The sequence below is a fragment of the Mytilus edulis genome, chromosome 6, assembly GCF_963676685.1.
Source record: "Mytilus edulis chromosome 6, xbMytEdul2.2, whole genome shotgun sequence".
NCBI lineage: Eukaryota > Metazoa > Mollusca > Bivalvia > Mytilida > Mytilidae > Mytilus > Mytilus edulis.
In genome coordinates, this window is record NC_092349.1 from 84634088 (window position 1) to 84657111 (window position 23024).

At 31.7% G+C, this 23024-nt stretch overlaps 1 protein-coding gene and 1 long non-coding RNA gene across 2 annotated transcripts in view; both read right to left on the minus strand.

Annotated features, from left to right (window-relative positions):
- Nucleotides 1-4209: 4209 nt before the first annotated feature.
- LOC139528712 (uncharacterized) lies at nt 4210-7141 on the minus strand. Its single transcript, XR_011665667.1, has 3 exons — nt 6864-7141; nt 5637-5727; nt 4210-4709 (listed from the first exon to the last, which is right to left on the minus strand). It is a non-coding gene; the product is annotated as an uncharacterized lncRNA (long non-coding RNA).
- A 9106-nt stretch (nt 7142-16247) lies between these two features.
- Nucleotides 16248-23024, minus strand: part of LOC139528714 (uncharacterized) — a 51415-nt gene continuing 44638 nt past the window's right edge. The window contains exons 12-14 of the mRNA XM_071324843.1: nt 18077-18167; nt 17385-17502; nt 16248-16609 (exon numbers count right to left, since the gene is read on the minus strand). Of these exons, the coding sequence (XP_071180944.1) occupies nt 16426-16609; nt 17385-17502; nt 18077-18167 (393 nt within the window). The 3' untranslated portion in view covers nt 16248-16425. The remainder of the gene's footprint in view (nt 16610-17384; nt 17503-18076; nt 18168-23024) is intronic.

Here is a 23024-nt window from a genome sequence, read left to right on the forward strand (position 1 = left end):
GAATAAATATCTAATTTTAAAGAAATAGCTTGATGGTCTGTACTTGAAATTTGAGCTGGTCTGATGTCAGCTGATACTGTCAGCATGCGTACTTGTGAACTTATTATAAAAAAGTCGATTCTACTAGCCTCATTTGTAGAATTTTTCCTTTTCCAAGTATATTGTTTTTTGGTTTTATTTAATAGCCTCCAAATGTCTATAAGTTTATTTGTTTTAATTACCTGTTTAAGATTATTTACTGGTTTTTTAAACTTTTTATGAAGATTTTGATTTTTTGTATCTAAACTAGATAGACGGTCGTTCATATCTCCTCCTACAATTAATGCACCAAGACTGTGCTCTTCAATCAAGCCATGTACTTTTTTAAAGAATGTGTTCCTTGCGTGGACTTCATTTGGTGCATATAAGTTTAATAAAGTAAATATCTTATCTTGAATTTCTAAATTTATTAAAAATCACTATGACATACTTACTAAATAAACATTAACCATTATTGTATCAATTTCAGGATTTGATACTGTTACACCAACATTCGTCTTTAGCCTGTCCTTAGTGGTATTTGTGTACACTGAAATGATTGTATAATGACACAGACATTAACAACTATAGTTCACCGTACGGCCTTCAACAATGAGCAAAGCCCATAGCGCCTAGTCAGCTATAAAAAGGCCCCTATAAGACAATGAAAAACAATTCAAACGAGAAAACTAACGGCCTTATTTATATGAAAAAATGAACGAAAAACAAATATGTAACACATAAACAAACGACAACCACTGAATTACAGGCTCCTGACTTGGGACAGCCACATTATGGGTCAATTATTTTTTTGGCCACCTCTTTTGCCAAAGCAAATTATTTTTCGCCACTTTATTATTTTTTTCGCCAAGTAACATAAATATATTTTTCGTTTAAAATTTTCTTTTTTTTTTACCCCCCCCCCCCCTTTTCCCCTGAGTAAGATGAGTTTGCCCCATTGTTGTCTATGATTATTCTCTCAAACTTATCTTAGATGTATGAATACTAAACATTTCCCTTAAAAAAGAAGAACTTTTTTACTTAAAAGGGGGAAAAAATCATTATATTTTGAACAACTTTTCTAAAAGAAGGGGCTACTTAATTACTTTTTAATAATAAAGAAGATATAAGTCACTGAATATAACAAAATTATTGGATATGTTTTGACCATATAATACCAGAAAGATTTATAATTCTTTGAGAAAGTTTCTTCAAAAGAAAAAAAAGTATGTGCCTTTTTGTACGAAGAAGTGATTTTTACAACAAAACTTTTATTAAGGTGTAGTCATTACATTGAAGGGTTACTCTCACTAGAGGGGTAGTTCCCAACCTTTTGCATAGATTTCTTCATAATGACAATTTTTCTTTTTTAGACCATCGTTAATGAAAAAATTGAGACGTAAAACAATGCTTGAAATACGTCGTGTCACTTAAACAACTTAAACGTACTCTTACAAATAAATTATCTATATCAAAGTCAAAGGATAAAGTTTAAAATCGGAGATTTTTCTTGCTTTTGAACATTTTTCGTCATAACGACAGTTTTCTTTTCTGGACCATCATTAAAAGAGGGAGAGTAGACACTCAAAAGTTTGCTTCGAACACGTGCGTCGCAAAGTGGTTAATAAATCCTTTATGTGACATGTGACGGACGCCATTTAACCATATCAATTTGTTAAACAATGCAATCAACACCTTTATTAATTAGTCCTTCGTTGTCGATAGCTATAAAATGCAATCAGCTGATTATTGATTTTCTGTCAAAATCTTAACGAGTTCAAGGTGAATTCCGAGTAAGTCCAAGAAACCAGAAAAAAAGTAAATAAAAAAGATGGACGAAATTAAATCGTTGTATGTATACATATTTCTTTCGCCAAATTTTTTTCGCCAATGACGAATTTTAATCGCCACAATTATTATTTTTTCGCAAATTGCGAAAATGGTGACCGCCAGCGGAAACCCTGCCGCACATACATAAATAATGTGGCGGGGTTAAAAATGTTAGCGGGATCGCAACCCTCCCCCTAACCTTGGACAGTGGTATAGCAGTACAGCATAAGAACGAACTATAAAAAAAACTCTTTACCAAACAAAATGAATTTCATTCAAATACAATGAATAAAGGAATTATTTATGCGACGAAGATGGAACTAAGTACTATCGTTGATTAGTAATTTGGTTACTTTGACGTAGAGATATGTAAAAATGAAGAGATAATTTTTATTATTTAGATTTTTTGTTATTATTATTTTTTTAATTTTTCAGATGTAAACGTTAGGCTTAATATCCCTGAATATTACAGTTTTGCTTCTGTGTTTCCCGATTCGAATTGATACGCCAATCGTTCTGATTATTATAAGCATAATAAATTCTATACCAAACCATATAAATTTCATTCAAATAGAATGACTAAAGGAATTATTTTTTCGATGAAGATATAAATAAGCACCACCGTTGATTAGTTATTTGGTTACTTTCACATGGAGATTTAAAAATGAAGAGACAGTTCTTATTGTTTATGGAGTTTTTTATGCCCCACCTACGATAGTATAGGGGCATTATGTTTTCTGGTCTGTGCCTCCGTTTTTTCGTTCGTCCGTCCATCTGTCCCGCTTCGGGTTAAAGTTTTTGGTCAAGGTAGTTTTTGATGTGGCTGATGTCCGATCATCTTGAAACTTAATACACATGTTGCTTATATGATCTTTCTAATTTTCAAGCCAAATTAAACTTTTTACCCCAATTTCACGGTCCACTGAACATAGAAAATGAAAGTGTGAGTTTCAGTTTAAAGTTTTTGGTCAAGGTAGTTTTTGATAAAGTTGAAGTCCGATCAACTTGAAACTTAGTACACATGTTTCCTATGGTATAATCTTTTAATTTTAATGTGAAATTAGATTTTTTACCCAATTTCACGGTCCATTGAACATCGAAAATGATAGTGCGAGTGGGGCATCCGTGAACTTTGGACACATTCTTGTTTTTTTATTATTTTAATTTATTTTAATATCTTTAAGGTATAAACGTAATGCTTAATTTCCCCGATCAGTTTTGTGATTCTGTGATTCCAAATTCCAATTGTTTTTGTCATTCGTTCTGATTATTATATTAAAGAGAGGGACGAAAGATAAACTGACAACGCCACGGCTAAAAATGAAAAGTACAAACAGACAAACAATAGTACACATGACACAACATAGAACGCATTTTAAACTCTATAACAACCCATATAGATTTTTTTCAAATGTTTTCTTCTAATGTGTTTTGCCCTCTTATTTTCATAAAAAAAATTGGTTTGTGTTTATACCAGAACTTGTTAACACGTGTGGACTATCGTTTAAAAATAAAGTGTGGTTGTATTTCTTGTGAATTACAATTTTTTTTTACAATTTGATTGATTTATTGATAAAAATACAATTATGAACATTATTAATTAGCTAACCGTAATGAATATTATTGATAGTCAATTAATAGTAAGGATTGATCGGAATCAGTCTATGGTTGGGAGAGGGATTAAGACTGGCATAGGAAAATGATATTCAACTTTGCAAAACGCTACCTTTGGGCCACTCAGATAGTTGTTGCAATAGTTGCTACCGTGCAGAGGATGACACACTCTCTAAAAGAGCATTGGATGGAACATCTCAAACCTGACTGGATGTGGCTGATAATTTAAACACTTAACACAGCCATCAGGACGCCGAACTTCAGGTTTTACTGCCGGCCGAAAGAAGACAAAGTGACCATATTCATATTCCCCACTCACCATTTGGGTCGATGGGTCATAATGCAGTTGGGGGTAAACATGTTTGCAAGTCAATCATCTGACTAAACTAAGACAATGGTGTAAACACACAAGATAAGAGTTTACTATACTCGAATCCTTATTTGAATCAAGATATCACATTCGAATTTTTTTTTGGACCAGCATCGGCATTTGAAAGACCCTCAATGCACGAAAAGAAGGAGATATTGACGTTTTATTAGCTGTAAAAGAGAGGCGAAAGATCCAAGTACAGACATCAGAAAAATACGACATACTGTACATACATAGAATTATTCATATGTCAAAATACCTTCAATAATAATGTCAAATTCTCTTAGAAAAAACATATTTTATCATTCATTTAGATTTTTATAATGTTTATATGCTTTTATTTTTCACAATGTGATTGTAACAATCGCGTCCCTTGAACAATTTAAAATACAATTATTTTGACAAACAAGATATATAACATTTCTAACAAAGCAAACATTTATTCTAAACAAGAGTTATCCGTAGATTGGTAGGTTCGTCAATATACTGAGACGTATCTTCTGATAATATTGTTCAGTCGGACATTACTATGTTTCAGAAAGTCTTCAACAAAATGCCTTAAAATGACGATATTTTCAACTTTTGTATCAATAGCTTGATCCAATAAATGATCTTTCAAATTAAAAATGTAATCACCAGAATCAGGTAGTTTTTAAAACAAATCAACAAATGTAACCCGACTCTGGTCCTGAATTTTAGAAACGTTCTAAGCAGAATCTACACTCCCGTTTACAGTGATATGCCATATATAGCCATGATCCATGCCCCCACCGTGCACTTCCTATGTACGTATCTATGTTGTTCTTATCACACCCTCCTCGTGAAGACCAATACTGACAGTACGTTATATAGGGATTACCGTTCAAACACTGGTAGTCTGAAATATATATATAATTATCTTATAATAAGGGTATCCTCCTCGTATAGACCAATACGGACAGTATGTTACAGTGGAATCGCCGTTTAAACACAGGTAGTCTGAAATATATACAATTAGACCTTAGTTATATCTTATCACACGCTCCTCGTGTAGACAAATACGGACAGTACGATACAGAGGAATCGCCGTTTAAACACTGGTGTCTGTAATATATATATAATTAGACCATTATTTGACCATCAACCATGTTATAGTGTCGTACGTCAAATTAACTCGATTAATTGAATTGTAATATAACTAACTCTGTGAAATGGTATATTATGTTTATCAATATGATACCAAAGACAGTGGTGATTGGGCAAAGATGGACACACGCCATGCCAACATTATTGTTATTTAAAAGGGGATATAGAATTTAGTATTCAAAGAATTGACAAAAATGACTGATACATTGCAGTTACAGTCCTATTGGATAGAATCATGTTGTCTTGCCCCTCTAAATGGTCACCTCCTTCTTAAAAAAATGAAAAAAATGAAAAAAGTTAGGAGCTGCGTTTGAGCAAGGCACATTAAGAATAAGTATATTTATAAGCAAAGAACAGATAATTTTAGGATATTATTCTGAGTGCTGCATTAAATTGAACAAATTACTTTCATTCGAACTAATCATATGAAATGACAATCCATCTGTATTTAAAAATCTGGAATGAATGCCTGTCGTTTATTAGTATTATGTTAATTAAGGAGACCAGATTTTCAAGTAGTTATTGACAAACACCAACGATGAGTTTCAACAATAAATATTCATGTGTCATTTGGGAATAAAATAAATATTTTAAGAGAAATAGCCTTGAACAATATTAGGAAATTGATTTTGAAGCAATAAATTTATTAGCATATCAAAATTAATATTGATAGACTTACATGGAACGCAGCTACTCTCGTACTCGCTTTCCCTCAAGCAGATTTCCTCGTCCTGACAGCCATGATAGCCACCACATGTTCCTCCTAATTTCTAAAATTAATGCATGGTATACGTAATATTTATGTAAATGTCTTGTACAGAAAGGATTTTTCTTGTCGGTTTTATTTCTGTTTCTTTTGCTATTCTTCAAATATATTTTCATTTGGTGCTTAGTTTTGTTTTTTCGTAAACTGTGTTAATATATTTTATATGTGTTTCTATGCAAAAATTATATTTATAATACATTTTGTATGTGTTTCTATGCAACACTTATAATTATAATATATTTTGTAAGTGGTTTTATGCAACATGTATAATTATAATATAATTTGTAAGTGATTTTATGCAACAAGTATAATTATAATATATTGTGTAGGTGATTTTATGTACAAGTATAATTATAGTATATTTTGTATGTGATTTTATGCAACAAATATACCGTAATATATTTTGTATTTGATTTTATGCAACAAGAATAATTATAATATATTTTATGAACGATACATCATACTGTCACTAAATATAATATGTAACAGTTGAAAGAAAATAAGGATCAGATTCAGGACGTATCAGAAAATGAAACTCAGGAGTGCAACCATGCTGCAGTTAGAACTGTCGTATAAACAGACACAAAACAATGCTTGTGCAAAGCTTAACCACAGTCGTACGGTAGACATTGCGTAGATAAGTACCACAAAATACATTTGAGCGTTGATAGGATATTTTATCAAAAACAATCGAACGTTTTAGCGACAAAGTATTATCCTTTTGGCGCAAGATTTTTAATCCATTTTAGCTAAAAATGAAATTATCAATGTCCATTTTAATACCAGTTTGTTCACCTATTTTAGCGAAAATTGAAATTATCAATGCCCATTTAAGCGACAGAAATCATGACAAATTAACAGAATAAAGATAGCAGATTAGAAAATATTTTACCAATTGAAATACAGCACTAAAAGTCTAAAAAGTCAACGCAAGTGTTATAAGTCCTTTCTAGCCTAAAAATTTTATCATAAAACTGCAGAAGAAAATATTCCTTCTATTTCTCTTGTCTAATTGAGGTTCAATTTGTTACATTTTAGTTGGCAATTGCCAATGGCAGTCAGCAGGGTTTAGGAACATCCGTTGTTCGACCGGCTAGTCAATTGCGTGTTGTTTAAATATATCATTTTATATATACTTACAGTTGGGATGTCATCCTTCCATGCAAACACATAATCATTGTTGGAATCTAAATTACGGATTGTCCATTCCATATTTGAAATGAGACATTTTTTGTCGACACGACCAAAACTAAAAGATTTGCATTTGTTGAAACTAAGGCATATTTGAGCACACTGATACATAGATGGTACGATGTTCCTTAAGACTACATGTCGATTCATTATTCTTCCTTTCGTAAATTTGAATTTAAGAATAGATTGAGACTGAGAATATATTCCTGGTATGAATAATACTGTTATGTACATATTAAACACACTATACATTGTCTTTAACCGATGTAATTAATCACTTTTAGACTCTTTTTTTCATTAAATAACAGTTTAAATCAAAGATTCTATTAGCTTGACGTGTCATTCAAATATTGTAAGTTTTATATTCTACCCCTGATAAATCTCTGACAAATCAAGTAAATATAATTTATACGAGAAGCGATGATTTATCAGTACAGGAAGTCAATTAAATGAATAAAATCATTAAACAATTAAATGATTAGATTATTGCCAATGGATTCATAAGATGGTCCCTCGAGCAACCGTGATGTTTCCGTCACTCAATATTTCAATATTTACAAAATTACATTGGAGATCATTAGAATGATTTGAATTAACTTGGGTTCATTGTCCACTGATAACAATCGTAGCATCTATTTTATTGTGTGAACACTTCCCAACAATTATTATAATAATAGCTTTCTGGAGTTTTTTTTTTGTGTGAATTCGTCCCATTTATAGTTGTTTTTTCCCCTTCTATCTGAATACTTCCTACAAATACCTTTCCTCTGTGTGACTGCTTAAGTAAAAGTAAAATCACAAAAATACTGAACTCATAGGAAAATCAATTCGGAAAGTCTATAATCACATGGCAAAAATCAAATAACAAAACGCACCAAAAACAAATTGACAAGAACTGTCATATTCCTGACTTGGTAAAAGCATATTCAAATGTAGAAAATGGTGAATTGAACCTGGTTTTATAGCTAGCAAAACCTCTCACTTGTATGACAGTCGCATCAAAGGTAGTGAAGCATGATTCGTTTTATCAATTTCAAGTCAAAATACGGTGCAAAAAGCTGTAAGCCTAGCCCTGTAATGATTTTGTAAAGCTGAGTTTAATGTCCCTCCCCTTAGGTGTAGGAGCATTAACGTTTCCCATTGTCCGTTTGTTCTTTCGTACGTCATGAAAATTTCTCTAACTACATTGCCTGGGACAAAGGTTTTAAATGTTTTCACAATACCACCAATCACCGATAAATTTCTAGTTTCGAAGGCTACAACTTTCACAAGAATACTGTACGTGGGTCAAGATGCGTATTAGGTTCTCCATAGGCCGTAATGGTAATGTTTTCTTCTGTTGCTCAGTCCATATCGTTAACTTGGATATGTGTGATGGCTCGTTTCGAAGCTGAGACATTAAATTTTCGGGGTACGTAAGATTTCTTATTCCGTAAATTAGCAAACCCCAAGTATCCTTTTGTGATGCGGCTCCTCATGGTAAAAAAAATCCATTTTTAACACAATAAGTTTTTTGAAAATTTAATTCTTTGAACACATTTAATAGCTCCATACATTTTAAACATTTTTTCTGTATTCCACTACTTTCTAAATTAACACAAATGGTTCAGCTCAGTCATTTGTTTATCATAGAAATGTGTCAAATATCACTACACCGAGATTTTAATGTTACACGTGACTTTTTGAGTTCCTCATTTCAAGGCGCATTAGGCATATTGTCCCACGTGTTGTAATCTGTATCTCGGAGGAGTACGTCACTATTAACACTATTTTAAGGACCAGATCTTTTAGCAAAAGCTATCATAATATCTTTTATTATGAGGGTTAATAAAACATTGTCCTATTGCATCCTTAATTTTTAACTCTAATAATGTGTATTATTATCAGAAGGAATGCATTCGGCATTAACATATTTTTGGTTTTTTTTTGTGTTGCGAATCTATATATTAATTACTTGTCGTTCTAAAAATTACGAAAATTTCAATGCAATACGTCTGAAACGATCCCCCTTGTACATGTATTTTATTCAGTAAAATTTGAAGGAGTATGTTTTAGCACATACTTACAACTTCTCGTCCAATCAAATTGCTTGAATTTGCTTTCTAATTTTCATAGTACATACTTTTTCCGTGTACTAAGTAACTACGCATGAATGACCACAAGGGTAAGATTTCATTGTATCGTAATTAAGATATTAGAAAAACAATTACTACTGGCTATTTTGAAAAAATTCTGTGTTCCAAATTTAACTAAATAGTTTGTAATTAGTTTTCAAACAGATTCTTAAGGAGGCTCGAGGGTATAAAAATTTCAGAAAAAAATCAAACATTTGTTTTTCATTACAAATTTTATTTATTTCATTTTGTAGTTGTTACTTTATCATATGGTACAAAAATCATTCAAAACAATCAATTCGTGTTGGCCCCAGATAACTTTCAAAATGTATACATCATTGAAAAAGTTCCAAATTATCTCCCTTTGGAGGAAAAATGCCATTTTTTGGCTCTAAAATTGAAATATCTTTTTTAACTCATCGGTGACCTATCTTTTTTAATATAATTTCCATATAAGCTGTACTTAAACTAAATTATTGTAAAATTTTAGCGATTTCTGTAATAAATTTCTTTTTTTTCTTTCGATATTACCTTTATTTCTCCTATTACTTCAACAGAAAAAAAAACGCCATTACACAAATGTATTCTTCTTTCGAAGGCAGATTGTAGGCGCAAATGAACGGTGACCCTACTTTTTTATTTTATTTTTCTATTAACTATAAGATAAAGTTCATTTATAGAAAAATATAGAGAAATCCTATGTAAATGATTTAGACCCGCGAACCCCCTTAACATCCTACTAATCGTCTTTTAATCCATTTTTTTTTTACAATTAAAAGTTTAATTCTTTCATTAAAATAAAGAGTAACACTTATGGTTCTTTATACCTTGATTAAAATACAACTCCATCTAAAATCTGTAATCCTTTATCTTCCATGCAATTACTTTGTACACAAAACGATCGATAGTCAACCATGAATCTTTTGAAGGGAAATTATTAATAAAGCAATTTGATATATTTCGTCATAAATTGGTCGATTATTGGTTGCCTAATGACCAGTGACAAATATTTCATGAATGTAAACTATCCACTGGACTACCTATGGGTACATACCAGGGGCAGATCCAGCCTTTTTAAAAGGTGTTTCAACCAAAGATTAAAAAAATGTATGGGAGGGGGATCCAACTGTTTGTACTCATTCAAAAGCATTTTCAATATAGTTTTAGTTTTTACGTGAATTTAAAAAATGTTTTCAAGAAGTTAAAGCTTTCACTGCAATTTAAGAATTGTCTGCTCTTGTTCAATTTATTTTGTCATCTTACCATGTAAATAAGTACATGTATAGTAAAACACCGCTTTATATCAATAAACGTACTTACACCAGCAGCTACCTAGCTTCTTTTCATTCTAAAGTCAAGGGTCTTTTGAAATCCCATTTTTACAATGATATTAGTGAGTAGATTTACAAAAATACGTTAATGAGCTACATCTAGTCAGCCAAAACATGAAAATTACACTAATTACAGGATTACTGAAGTTGTAAATATGTGCTAAATTGGATATTGTATAGAAAGGTATATAATATGAAACTAAGGGCTCGGGGCAAGCCCCTCGCTCTAAGTTTCATATTATATACCTTTCTATACAATAACCGACACTTATTACATCGTACTGTATGAAAATATTGTCAATTTTAGATTTTGAACTGTAGATATTAATGGCAAGGCAGACTGTCTTTAAACTGGTCCACTAACAAATCTATCGTCACAAACGTCGTTTCTGAGTATAAAGTATGTTGTTAATGTGGTTGGTTAACTTGTGCGCCAGTTTTGAGAAATGCACATGATCGATGTATACATGTATGTATAATACGTTGTAAAAGTGTTTTTGGTTGGTTTTTTTTTGTGTACTGTACAAGTAAAACTTACTAAGAGTCCCCTGTCCTCAGCTCTAAAGACTGTTTTATAAAGGAACCTGTTTTTTTTTCACTTGGTTTATATTAGAAGGATTTAGTAGGACTACTAGTTTTTGAGTATCAGATAGATTTGGAAACATAGGATTATCTATTGTCATGTCATTAAAAAGTTTTATACGTAAAACATTATTAATTTGACAGTAGAGGAGAAAGTGATTTTCATCTTCTAAGGTTTTACAAGTTGGACATGTTCTATTGTCCCGAGGTATTTTTAGATATCTGCCCTTCTCAATGAGCAAATTATGGTCACTAATTCTAATTTTGGTAAATAAACGTCTGGTTTCAAAATTTGGATATTTTAGATAAAATTCTTGGTCTTATTTGATTTTAATAATTTTGTAAAGAAAAGGTTTGTTATTTTCGTTCAAACTATTTATTTTATTTTCCAGTAGTTCTGAATAAAAGTTGCATGTAATATTCTTGATCCAAGGCTTTAGTTTGTTAACTTGTTCCATATTTTGACAGGACATTTTTTTTTGTATATCAATATTCATTGTGTTGAATCTTTGATAAAAGTGGACCAAGTATAACTTTCTTGTGAATCAAGGTGTTTACTTAATGTATAACTTTCTTTTAGTAATGGGTTTATGTTTTCAGTATTTAATCTAGCCCAATAAAGAATTGCTTGTGTTTGTATATATTTTTCTATTGGTTGTCTACCAAGTTCAGCTTTAACACCTAAATTAGCAGATGTTTTTTTAGTATCTAGAATATATTTACAGAAATTAACATGAACCTTTTCGAAGGGAGTCTTATCCAAATTTTGGAAATTATCTATATCTTTTTTTTTTTTATTTTAATCTGCCTTTTGCTCTATAATAAGATTGATATGTATCCATGCATGATATTTCAGCATTATATGTTAAAATTGGTTTTATAAGAGAATCAAAAAGATTACAGGATACATTAACAGGGAAATTTCCGCAAAAGGCTGCATGTGTTTTTAATGAAAAAAGAGCTTTTGTTATGCGGGAAAGAAGGGGGAAAGCGCAGAGTAAGACAGTTGCCTCCCCTTTCCCGTTGAAGGGTATTTTATGTGTTGTTGGTCTGCTGTTTACATGTTTGTGTTTTCTATTTTAACTACGACAGTTTGGGGGACTGTCGTTCACGTTCTTTCGAGGCCTCCTGGTGAATAAAACAAAGATGTCTATATATGTTTATTTCGAGTCCAACCATACGAGTAAATTAATTAAATACATAAATATGAAATAAAGAGTTTGATTCTTAAAATGAAATTGAATTAACAATTATCAAAATACTTTATCAATTAATTAAAATAGTTTATCCTAATGTTAATGGTAACTTTAATTATACTTAAGATTTCTGTTATAAAATTATTACATTAAAACGTTGCTATGGTTACGTTTAATTTTTCACTAAACAAAATTTATAAGTTTACGAACCTGGTGAATAAAACAAAGATGTCTATATATGTTTATTTCGAGTCCAACCATACGAGTAAATTAATGTTTGATTCCTTAGGGTTTCCTATTTTAAACCCTAAGATCACGTGCTGGTTGGACTTGTTTTATTCACCAATCAAAATTACTTTTAGAATACTTATTTTTATAAGGACAGTTTCTATTGGTTGATCTCTTTTAAACTAATTTACATTTTAACATAATTTGGGGTTACTATTTTTAATTACTTAATACTTTGTTTTTACGGCCATTAGGGAAATCCGATTATTTGGTTAGATAGAATTCTAAGTGAACAATAGAAAAGAATTATATATATTTGCTAAAGGAAATACTTCTAAGAGTTTAAGCTGTCAAACCTTATTTATGTCGCTAAGTGTCAAAATAGGAAGAATTTCACACTATTACTTATATCAAAAGTTACATAACATTATAGACTTTCTAACTATATCTTTTTATACTAAAAGCTTTATACAAGAATTAGTTATTTTCTACAATTACATAGAGATTCACTTAGTTTTATATGAAATATTAAATTTTATTTCTTTAAATATTTTACCTCATTTTACCTTCATTATACTTTCCTAGATTTTTGGGCTAAATCTGTTAAACTTGCATTTAGATTTCCATTATTTTTTATCAGAGTGCCCAGAAATTTATACTCAGTAACGTTATCAATTTTTCATTGTTGAACCTAACAATGTATGGTTCCAGTTTTGTAGTTCTTTGTTCAATGATCATCGTTTTTGTTTTTTTAGTATTTAGACATAACTGCCATTTTTCACAGTAATTTGATAAGTTATTTAAGCTATTTTGAATACCTTCTTTACTTTCAGATAAAATTATAAGGTCATCGGCAAACAAAAGACTTCCTATATCAGAATTTAATATTCTCAAGGGTTTTGAACCTTTATGGTCAAAATTTTCAACTATGTCATTAATAAATAAATCGAAGAGTGTGGGACTAATAATGTCCCCTTGTTTTACTCCTCGGTCTATGGGAAAGAATCTAGAATGTTTATCATTATATTTTATAGATGCTTCAGTATGAATAAACTGTTGTTTTATTATTTCAAACATATGTTTTCCTACACCCATTTTAGCTAGCTTATAAAGCATTCCAATTCTCCAAAGGGAATCAAAAGCCTTTTTAAGATCTGCAAAACAGACATAAAGTTTTCTTTTATTTTTATGAATATATTTATTAATCAAAGTTTTAAGGATTAATGCACTGTCTGCAGTTCTATGATTAACTCTAAATCCAAACTGGGCATTGGTTAATTTTTTTTTCCATAGTTTTAATTAATTCATTCTTTGATTTAAGATACTGCTAAATAATTTGGATATACAATTGATTAATGAAATTCCTCTGTAATTGCTTGGATTACATTTGTCACCAGATTTATGTACTAAAGTTATGTATGCAGAATTCCAGGAAGTTGGATAGTATCCAGTTTTTAACATAAGATTAAATAGTTTAGCATATGCTTTGGTAGTTACTGGACTACTATCTGGACCGCTCGCTTTTCCATTTTTTAAAGTCTTTTATAATACATTTCATTTCAGAGCAAGTAATAGGCTTGTCTGTCTCTGGGTTAAAAGAAATAGTATCCAATATTTTTCAGCTTTTGCTCAATTTTGGTTTGAAAATCATTATTTATTTTTAAACTTTCCCTGATTTTTGAAATGTTTAATTGTGCTCTCACTGTCTTTTAACATTTCTGTTAAATCATCATCTCCATCTATATTTTTGTTTTCTAGTGATTTTAGTATTTTCCAGTATTCCTGAGGATTTTTATTCATCGAATCTGAAAGTTTATCAAAGATTTTCTTTTATATTCTATTTTTTTTTTTTTTTTTTAACTTTCTAAAAGATTTAAGTAAACGAAAATATTTATGTTTCAGTGAACAGTTAAAGGGATTTTGTCTTAATTCTTTTCCAACTGCATTTATTGACTTTTTATATTCATATACTTCATTATCTGACCATTTTTGTTTGTTTGTTTTTCTTTTTTTTCTTTTCTTTTAAAGTTTGGTATACCTCTTACATGTCTTAGTGTACAAGATTTTTTCTGTTGAGTTACATAAAATTAAATCAAGCTCATTAGCTGCCTGATCTATCCCATTTTGATTTTCACTATATTTCTTTGCTTCAAAGTTTATAATTTCATTATGTACCTAGAGAGGAGACTAAATGTGTACAAACCTGATGTCAAATTAAGATGTAGACAATGTAATCACATTCAATCCTTTGAATTCATGTAAAATACAAACGCATAGAACACTATATTTTCACATTAAATTGGCATTATTCCAATTTTACGTCTATTAATTACATCTCAATAGCAGATTTCCCGAGGAAATGTCAATGTGTTAAACGGGATAGACCAAAACGAATTTTAGGTGTGTGTTGTCATTAACGAACAAATCATCCTGGTCAATGAACACAGTTAGATAAAATATATATACATGTTAACTATATTTTATTGGTTTTCAAAAAAAATACCTTATCAGGAAAAAAATATTTGTCGCAGACAACGGTATATAGCATACATTATCTTGACACGACATATGAAAATCCCTTAAGCATAATGGTGTATGGAATAGTCCATGGAATTGTCCAAACCGATACAGGTGAAATACGTAGAATAATAATTATGGACACAGCATTAAATCAGATTTGAGATCCTCATGAGCCCGTAGTAAAGTAAAAAAAAACTGTAAAAAGCATTATTTAATAAAATTTGCTCAAATTTGCTCGATTAACCTTGAAGTGAAGACTAATAAAATTTGTGTGTATAGAGTGAACCCCCTAAATAAAATAATACTGTGTTCTTGACGACTTCCTACCGCGATGATCGATAGAAATAATATTTTCCTATATAGTATGTTAATTATATTAATTTTATTAAAGACTTAGTTTTTGACGCCAATCTAAATATTTCCATGATTAAAAGTACACGTATAATGAGCGAGTCCGAAAAAGGTAAAATCACAAAAATACTGAACTCCGAAGAAAATTCAATCGGAATGTCCCTAATCACATTGCAAAATCAAATGACAAAATACATCAAACGAATATACAACAACTGTCATATTCCTGAGTTGGAACAGGCATTTTCAAATGTAGAAAAAAGTCAGCCTTTTATTTAATAAATTGGGCTTCGTGAATAGCCTGAATAAGCATGGGAGCTGATGAAGGTATATTGCATTTATATATTTAGTAAGCATCTTAATTGTTGATAAAGAATATTTCATCTCAATCCGATAAATGTTACGGATGCTAAAGCGAGTTGGTTGACCGTTACGACAAATCTATTTCACAGATGACGACGAATATATTTCAAAAGACCACTTTCGAGTTATGTCCTTCAACGGCAAAAAAATCATCAATTATGCGCGCCTCTATGCCTTTATTTACCAGATAGAGGAGCTCGCCTGTATTATTAATTTTAGTAGTCGTCATTCATTGTACAGGTAAAACTAGATATGATATTTGTTCTATTGGTACCTAACCACAATTCATTAATGACAGCAGTGTTGATTGTCAATTATAAGAATTTAATCTGCAGAATAATTAGTACATTCTGTTTTCAAAATCATTCGCTCAAAATGGGAACGAAAGTGACGATGACATTTAACGCACAAATAATTTTCACTAATGCCAAAGTTTTTGACGGAACAAAATCGAACTCGAAAGTTTTCTATTGTCGTAATTACAACCATTCCAACAGAAAATAATTATTATTGTTTAAAATAGCTAAACAATTATTCAACTTCAAATTTACTACCCATTTTAGCTCGGCATCCATTCAACCAGTTATTTAAATATAATTAGCCCCCAATCTAAACACAAACTAGAGCAAATAACAAATAAATAATAAAAAAGTTAAGATGCTCTGTATTTACAAGAATAACTGTATATTTCTGAATTTGTCTACGTCTTGTGTACGCTGTTTTGATGAGTAATATGAGCCTTAATATTTCGGGTCATACAAAATACTAATTTTTTGTCATTGTCAATACAACATATAAAAACGCCATCACTACATATACATATCGTCTACCGTTTCCATTTCATAACATAATAACCTAAAACACGTAAAACTATAAATAAGATTCCTAAAGTTGCTATATAACAAAAATAAGGACAGTCAATTCCGGAATCTTTTAGAACGTCCGATATTGTAACGAATGTTGTGTTTGCAGTGCATGATGTGTAAAGTTCAACGGAAGTTGCATTACACCTGAAATATAAAACAAATGAAAACATTAAACTAGAAAGGCTTAATTAACATACAAGATTCAAATATCAAATCCAAGTTCTATTTTTAGTCGCCAAGTCAAATAAATTTTCAACATGAACTATAAAAGAGCTTTTGGACCGACATGTATATTATTTAGTGAGTGCAAACACAATAACATGCGACATGCAATTATTGATCACATATACATTTATGTATAAACACAATAACTATGTACGTAGAATCTTATTTACAAAATTTCCGCTATAAAGATGACGTTCTCTCCCTAATAGCTCAAAATTGTTTAACTATATATGTTGACCGCATCAATCCCATCGAACTTCAGATAAAAGATACAACAGATAGTTAAGTTTGCCTCATCTCTGGAATTACAATGAGAGTCGGTTGCATTTGAAAACAAAATCTTTACGACAAAAAACGAATATTTCAGCTTCCGATTGTAAACTTTCGATTTTTATGCATTACCGTAACATTCGCGCCTACATAGGGAGTATATATATATCCCAGTTCGTACGATATTCCAGGGCTTTTTTGTCCTAGCTATTACCATTTCTTGATACATGTAGCTGGTTGCTGCTCACAGGAAAGCTATTAAACCCAGATTGTCAAGTGTTGAAGTTAAATTCATCCCATCGTTAAGTTTACGGTTAACAGTTGTGGTATATCTCTTTGACAGATAAATATTGTATTAAGTGTGTAAGACAATATTAATTATGCAGATCGATGACATGCAATTAATAACAGTACATGATCTTACCATAAAACAGGCATTCCGTCTGTACTCAGTATGTTGAGACAACCAAATGCGTAATGGACAATTGACAAATATTTCGCCCATTTAATCCAATTAGGCAGATGAGTATTCAAAAATCCGGCTAAAATATTCATCAAAGTAGTCATAAGCAGGAGATATAGTTTATCATTTTAACTTATGAAAATAAAATCTAAAATCTATGCAATATACTGATTACGAATTCAACATGTACACATTTATGACACATACAGTTGGTTTAATTTTTTTTCTTCAGAAAACCAGGAATACTTGATGCCTCCGAGGTTCAGTTTCAATTATTTTCTAACTGCGGAGTACTACCTAATTCGTTACGTGTACTCTTACAACATGAATTATAACTCATTAAATGAAAGTGTTGAGAAAATACATTGTATGATTGTTTAATCTATTGTACTACAGGTACATTTATTGGTTTTAGAAAGTAACTATGATGGCTAACTCCTTAGTTATGACTTTGATGATAGATAGTCGCCAATAAACAAAATTGTAAAATATAAATTGTGTTTGGTTTAAGAATAATATAGAATAAACACATTTTTTTAAATGTCATTATTGTTTAAACTTGGTAGATACTCACAAATTTACACAAGTTTACGAGTAGTCGATAATCATAACCTCTATTATATGCAAGTTTTAATCCTATAATAAACACTTACAAAACACGAGAGAAAACGACATGTAAAAACTAACTGTTGTTAAACTTAGTTTCATGTCTGGTATGGCTGTTCCAATTATGTGACCAATACTCTGAAATGAAATGTTGAACAGCAAATACACATTAATACAAAGAGATAGGAAGACAACAGACTTGGTTCAGTGATGAAATCCCTACTTAATCACACATTCTAAATGATACAAAAACTTTTGAAATGTTGAGGCACTTTCTTATGAATTATTTTCACGTTAGAGACATTGTGATAGAGAGTTTTAAAAGTCCTAACCTATGAACAGTTTATCCAGAGTACCTGAGATGACCCCTAGTTTTTGGTGGGGTTCGTGTTGCTTATTCTTTAGTTTTCTATATTGTGTCATGTGTACTATTGTTTGTCTGTTTGTCGTTTTCATTTTTAGCCATGGCGTTGTCAGTTTATTTTCCATTTATGAGTTTGATTGTTCCTTTGGTATCTTTCGTCCCTCTTTTATCGCTTTCATGAACATGAGGTTCTCTCAATATTTTTAATAAATAAACAACTAAAGTATAAACATATATAGAAAATAGAATAAAAGAGGAATTCGGACAGAATTTGGTAAATTAGCAGATATTAAAAGTTTAACATTTACATGTTATATGCAGACTTCCTTTTGAAAATGAAATATCAAATCACAAATACTTGTGTACAAATGTTAAAATTTCTCGGCTCCTCTACTAACTGAAATGTATGTGAATAGTCTTTAAGACATTTGTGTTACTACAGAAAAAAGAGGGACGTAAGATACCAACGGGACAGTCAAACTCATAAATCTAAAACAAACTGACAACGCCATGGCTAAAAATGGTATACGTCGGTGAAACGAAAGGAAGGCTTAACAAACGTATGTGCGGTCATAGATCAGACATTAACCTTAATGCTAACGACATTCTATACCAGCATTTCAATCAGCCCGATCATTCCATCGTTTCTATGACAGTTCGCATTATCGAAAAGATATACCATAGCTCTAACAATCCTAATCTTTCAACGACTCTCCGTAGACAAAAAGAAGACTACTGGATTAGACAATTGGGAACTGCAACACCTTATGGCTGCAATGACAAAATTGATGGTATAGGTATTCTATCTAGTCCTTCGTGTAACTCGGTGAATGTGATGAATATTTTCAACTCGACTCCTCGACGTAGACGCAGTCATGGTCATCGTCATTATACATCACCTTCTCTGCATGATGTCTCTATTAATGACTTGCTGCCATTCATACAAAAGCCGTTAGGTATTCATCACATTCGCACGAAACTTTATTCATTACCCCTTTCGAAACTTCATTCTCTGTTCAATTTATGTTTGGAATCCACTGTTACAAACCCTCATTCAAACTAATACAAACTTGAAGCTATAATTTCGGATATTGCAAGTCACAGACTTTTCAAGCCAGTTCGCATTGGAAAAGATGAAAAAGAGAAAAGATCTTTTCTTAATCTTTCCTTTGCCAACAAAGGTCTCGATGGCGTTAACCTAGGCAATATCCTTCATCATAAATTAGTGCAATCGAAAATACCTCCTTATTTCAAAGACCAGTCTGTACCAATAATTTCTTATACCTATACCAAACCTATTGCAACTAAAATTTTCAATTACAAACGCGTTTTGCAGGATCTCGATATTGACGACTTCAAGTCTAAACCTCCTGATTGCACTTGTGCTAGTTCCAAATTCACATATAATCCTGCTGGCCACGTTATTACCGGTGACCTTAACATTGTTAATAACACTTCTCTACGAAATGTGTTATCGAAAGGTCCCAAATATCGTGAGCCTAAATCCATCAATTGGAAATACAACTTTAAAATTTTGATGGATTCAGTCGAGGATTATGCCAGGCAATGGGCTAAGCGCGAGAAGGAAGACGTAGACACTCTTTCCGAATGGATTAAGGCAGCGAGGTCATTGATACAAATCAGAATTAAGAAACTGAATGGGTCCATCAATAACCATGCTACGTCAATCTTTAAAGACCCAAATGTTGCAAAACACCTATCCGACCTCCATGACAAATATGTTGTTGTCCCTGCAGATAAAGCTCCAAACAACATCGTTTTTGTGTGTAAAAGTCACTACATCAACTGCTTGATAAACGAATTAGGTATTGACAATTCACTTGGTAACTCAACATATACCCTCACGACACTTACCAAAGAGGAAATCCTGGATAATCATAGGTCTGTTCTATGTTCCTTTGGAATTTCAACCAAAGATGAAGAACTGGATCTTCCATCACTGTATTGGATACCTAAACTACATAAGTGTCCTTACAAACAACGGTATATTGCTGGGTCTTCCAAGTGCTCCACGAAACCTCTTTCTAAATTATTAACATCTATTTTATCAGCAATCAAAGACGGGCTTCAAAGTTATTGTGAAACTGCCTATTCTAGAGGTGGCGTGAATCAGATGTGGATACTTAAAAATTCAAAAGATCTTTTAGAGTACATACAATCTAACTCTCTTTCATCTTGTAACAGTATTAAAACATTTGACTTTTCTACCCTGTACACAAGTATTCCACATTCCAAACTAAAAGACAAATTGAAAGAGTTGATATTACTTTGCTTCATAAAAAAGAATGGCCAACGTAGATACAAGTATCTTGTCTTAGGGAGGGATAAATCCTACTTTGTAAAGAATCACTCTGATTCAAACAAAAAATTCTCTGAAACTGATATTATCAAGATGCTTGATTTCTTGATTGACAACATATTTGTTACGTTCGGAGGACGTGTTTTTCAACAGACTGTCGGCATTCCAATGGGAACAAACTGTGCCCCTTTACTCGCCGACTTGCTTCTTTATTATTATGAGGCTGACTTCATGCAGGAACTTCTTAGGAAGAAAGATAAGAAGTTAGCAATATCCTTTAACTCTACTTTCCGCTATATAGATGATGTTCTGTCACTAAACAATTCAAAATTTGGTGACTATGTGGAACGCATCTATCCAATCGAACTAGAGATAAAGGATACTACAGATACAGTTAAGTCGGCTTCATATCTTAACTTACATCTAGAAATTGACAATGAGGGTCGGTTGAAAACAAAACTTTACGACAAAAGAGATGATTTCAGCTTTCCAATTGTGAACTTTCCATTTCTAAGTAGCAACATTCCAGCAGCACCTGCATACGGGGTATATATCTCCCAATTGATACGATATTCCCGTGCTTGCATTTCCTATCATGATTTTCTTGATAGAGGTTTGCTGCTCACAAGGAAGCTATTAAACCAAGAGTTCCAAATGGTGAAGTTGAAATCATCCCTTCGTAAATTTTACGGACGCCATCACGAGTTGGTTGACCGTTATGGAATAACCGTTTCACAAATGATATCGGATATGTTCCTTACGTCGTAACTACAATCCCCTTCCCTTTCATGAATATGACCTACCGAATTAGACTATTTACCGGATTTGTAATCACTTAAGCAACACGACGGGTGCCACATGTGGAGCAGGATCTGCTTACCCTTCCGGAGCACCTGAGATCACCCCTAGTTTTTGGTGGGGTTCGTGTTGTTTATTCTTTAGTTTTCTATGTTGTGTCGTGTGTACTATTGTTTTTCTGTTTGTCTTTTTTTTTTTTTAGCCATGGCGTTGTCAGTTTGTTTTAGATTTATGAGTTTGACTGTCCCTTAATTGATCTTGAACTTTATTTGGAATTAACTTTTTTTTCTATTCAAGCATGTCTGGTGAATCTTTTGTCGAAAAAAACATGCATCTGGCAAACAGTATTATACGCCTGTTATTTTGTTGTTGATAGTAATTTAATATTTCGGCAAAAATTTCTATCGATTGTTATTTATTTCGTGTTGTATAAAAGATAAACATTTTGTTCATGTGTAAACGATATTCTGTAATAAGATTAACGATACCACTGATATGCATTCCTACAATAAATGTATGTTCATAGTCAACACTTTTGTCTGTGCCAAGTCAGGAAAATAACTTGTTGTTTTCTTGTGGTTCGTTGGTTGATATAGTCGAGAGTTTGATTTTGTCATGTTCTTCATGGACTTCCATAGTTGAGAGTTTGATTTTGTCATGTTCTTCGTGGACTTCCATAGTTGAGAGTTTGATTTTGTCATGTTCTTCATGGGCTTCCATAGTTGAGAGTTTGATTTTGTCATGTTCTTCATGGACTTCCATAGTTGAGAGTTTGATTTTGTCATGTTCTTCATGGACTTCCATAGTTGAGAGTTTGATTTTGTCATGTTCTTCATGGACTTCCATAGTTGAGAGTTTGATTTTGTCATGTTCTTCGTGGACTTCCATAGTTGAGAGTTTGATTTTGTCATGTTCTTCATGGACTTCCATAGTTGAGAGTTTGATTTTGTCATGTTCTTCGTGGACTTCCATAGTTGAGAGTTTGATTTTGCCATGTTCTTCATGGACTTCCATAGTTGAGAGTTTGATTTTGTCATGTTCTTCATGGACTTCCATAGTTGAGAGTTTGATTTTGTCATGTTCTTCATGGACTTCCATAGTTGAGAGTTTGATTTTGTCATGTTCTTCATGGACTTCCATAGTTGAGAGTTTGATTTTGTCATGTTCTTCATGGACTTCCACCTTTTGAGTTTTTCAGTTATATATTGAGGCCAAATGTTTAATTCATAACCTATAGCTAAAGCAAACGTTTAAATGCTAAAATTTAGACTAAAAACAAATTATTTTTTTTCGCTCTTTGTTCATTTGTTGTGTCTTTTCGGTAAGGATACAAAATATAATAACTATGACAGCAGTATCGACTAGTTGAGGAGTAAAGTGTACTTGATTTATCCATCCGTCTTCACTTTTCTTTTTTTTTTCCATTTGAAGCTCGTCAAAATTGGAAGAAGGTTTCACTTTTCAAAATCCAGTTTAAACTTGAAATAGAGAACCGCTTATTCTTAAAGATACG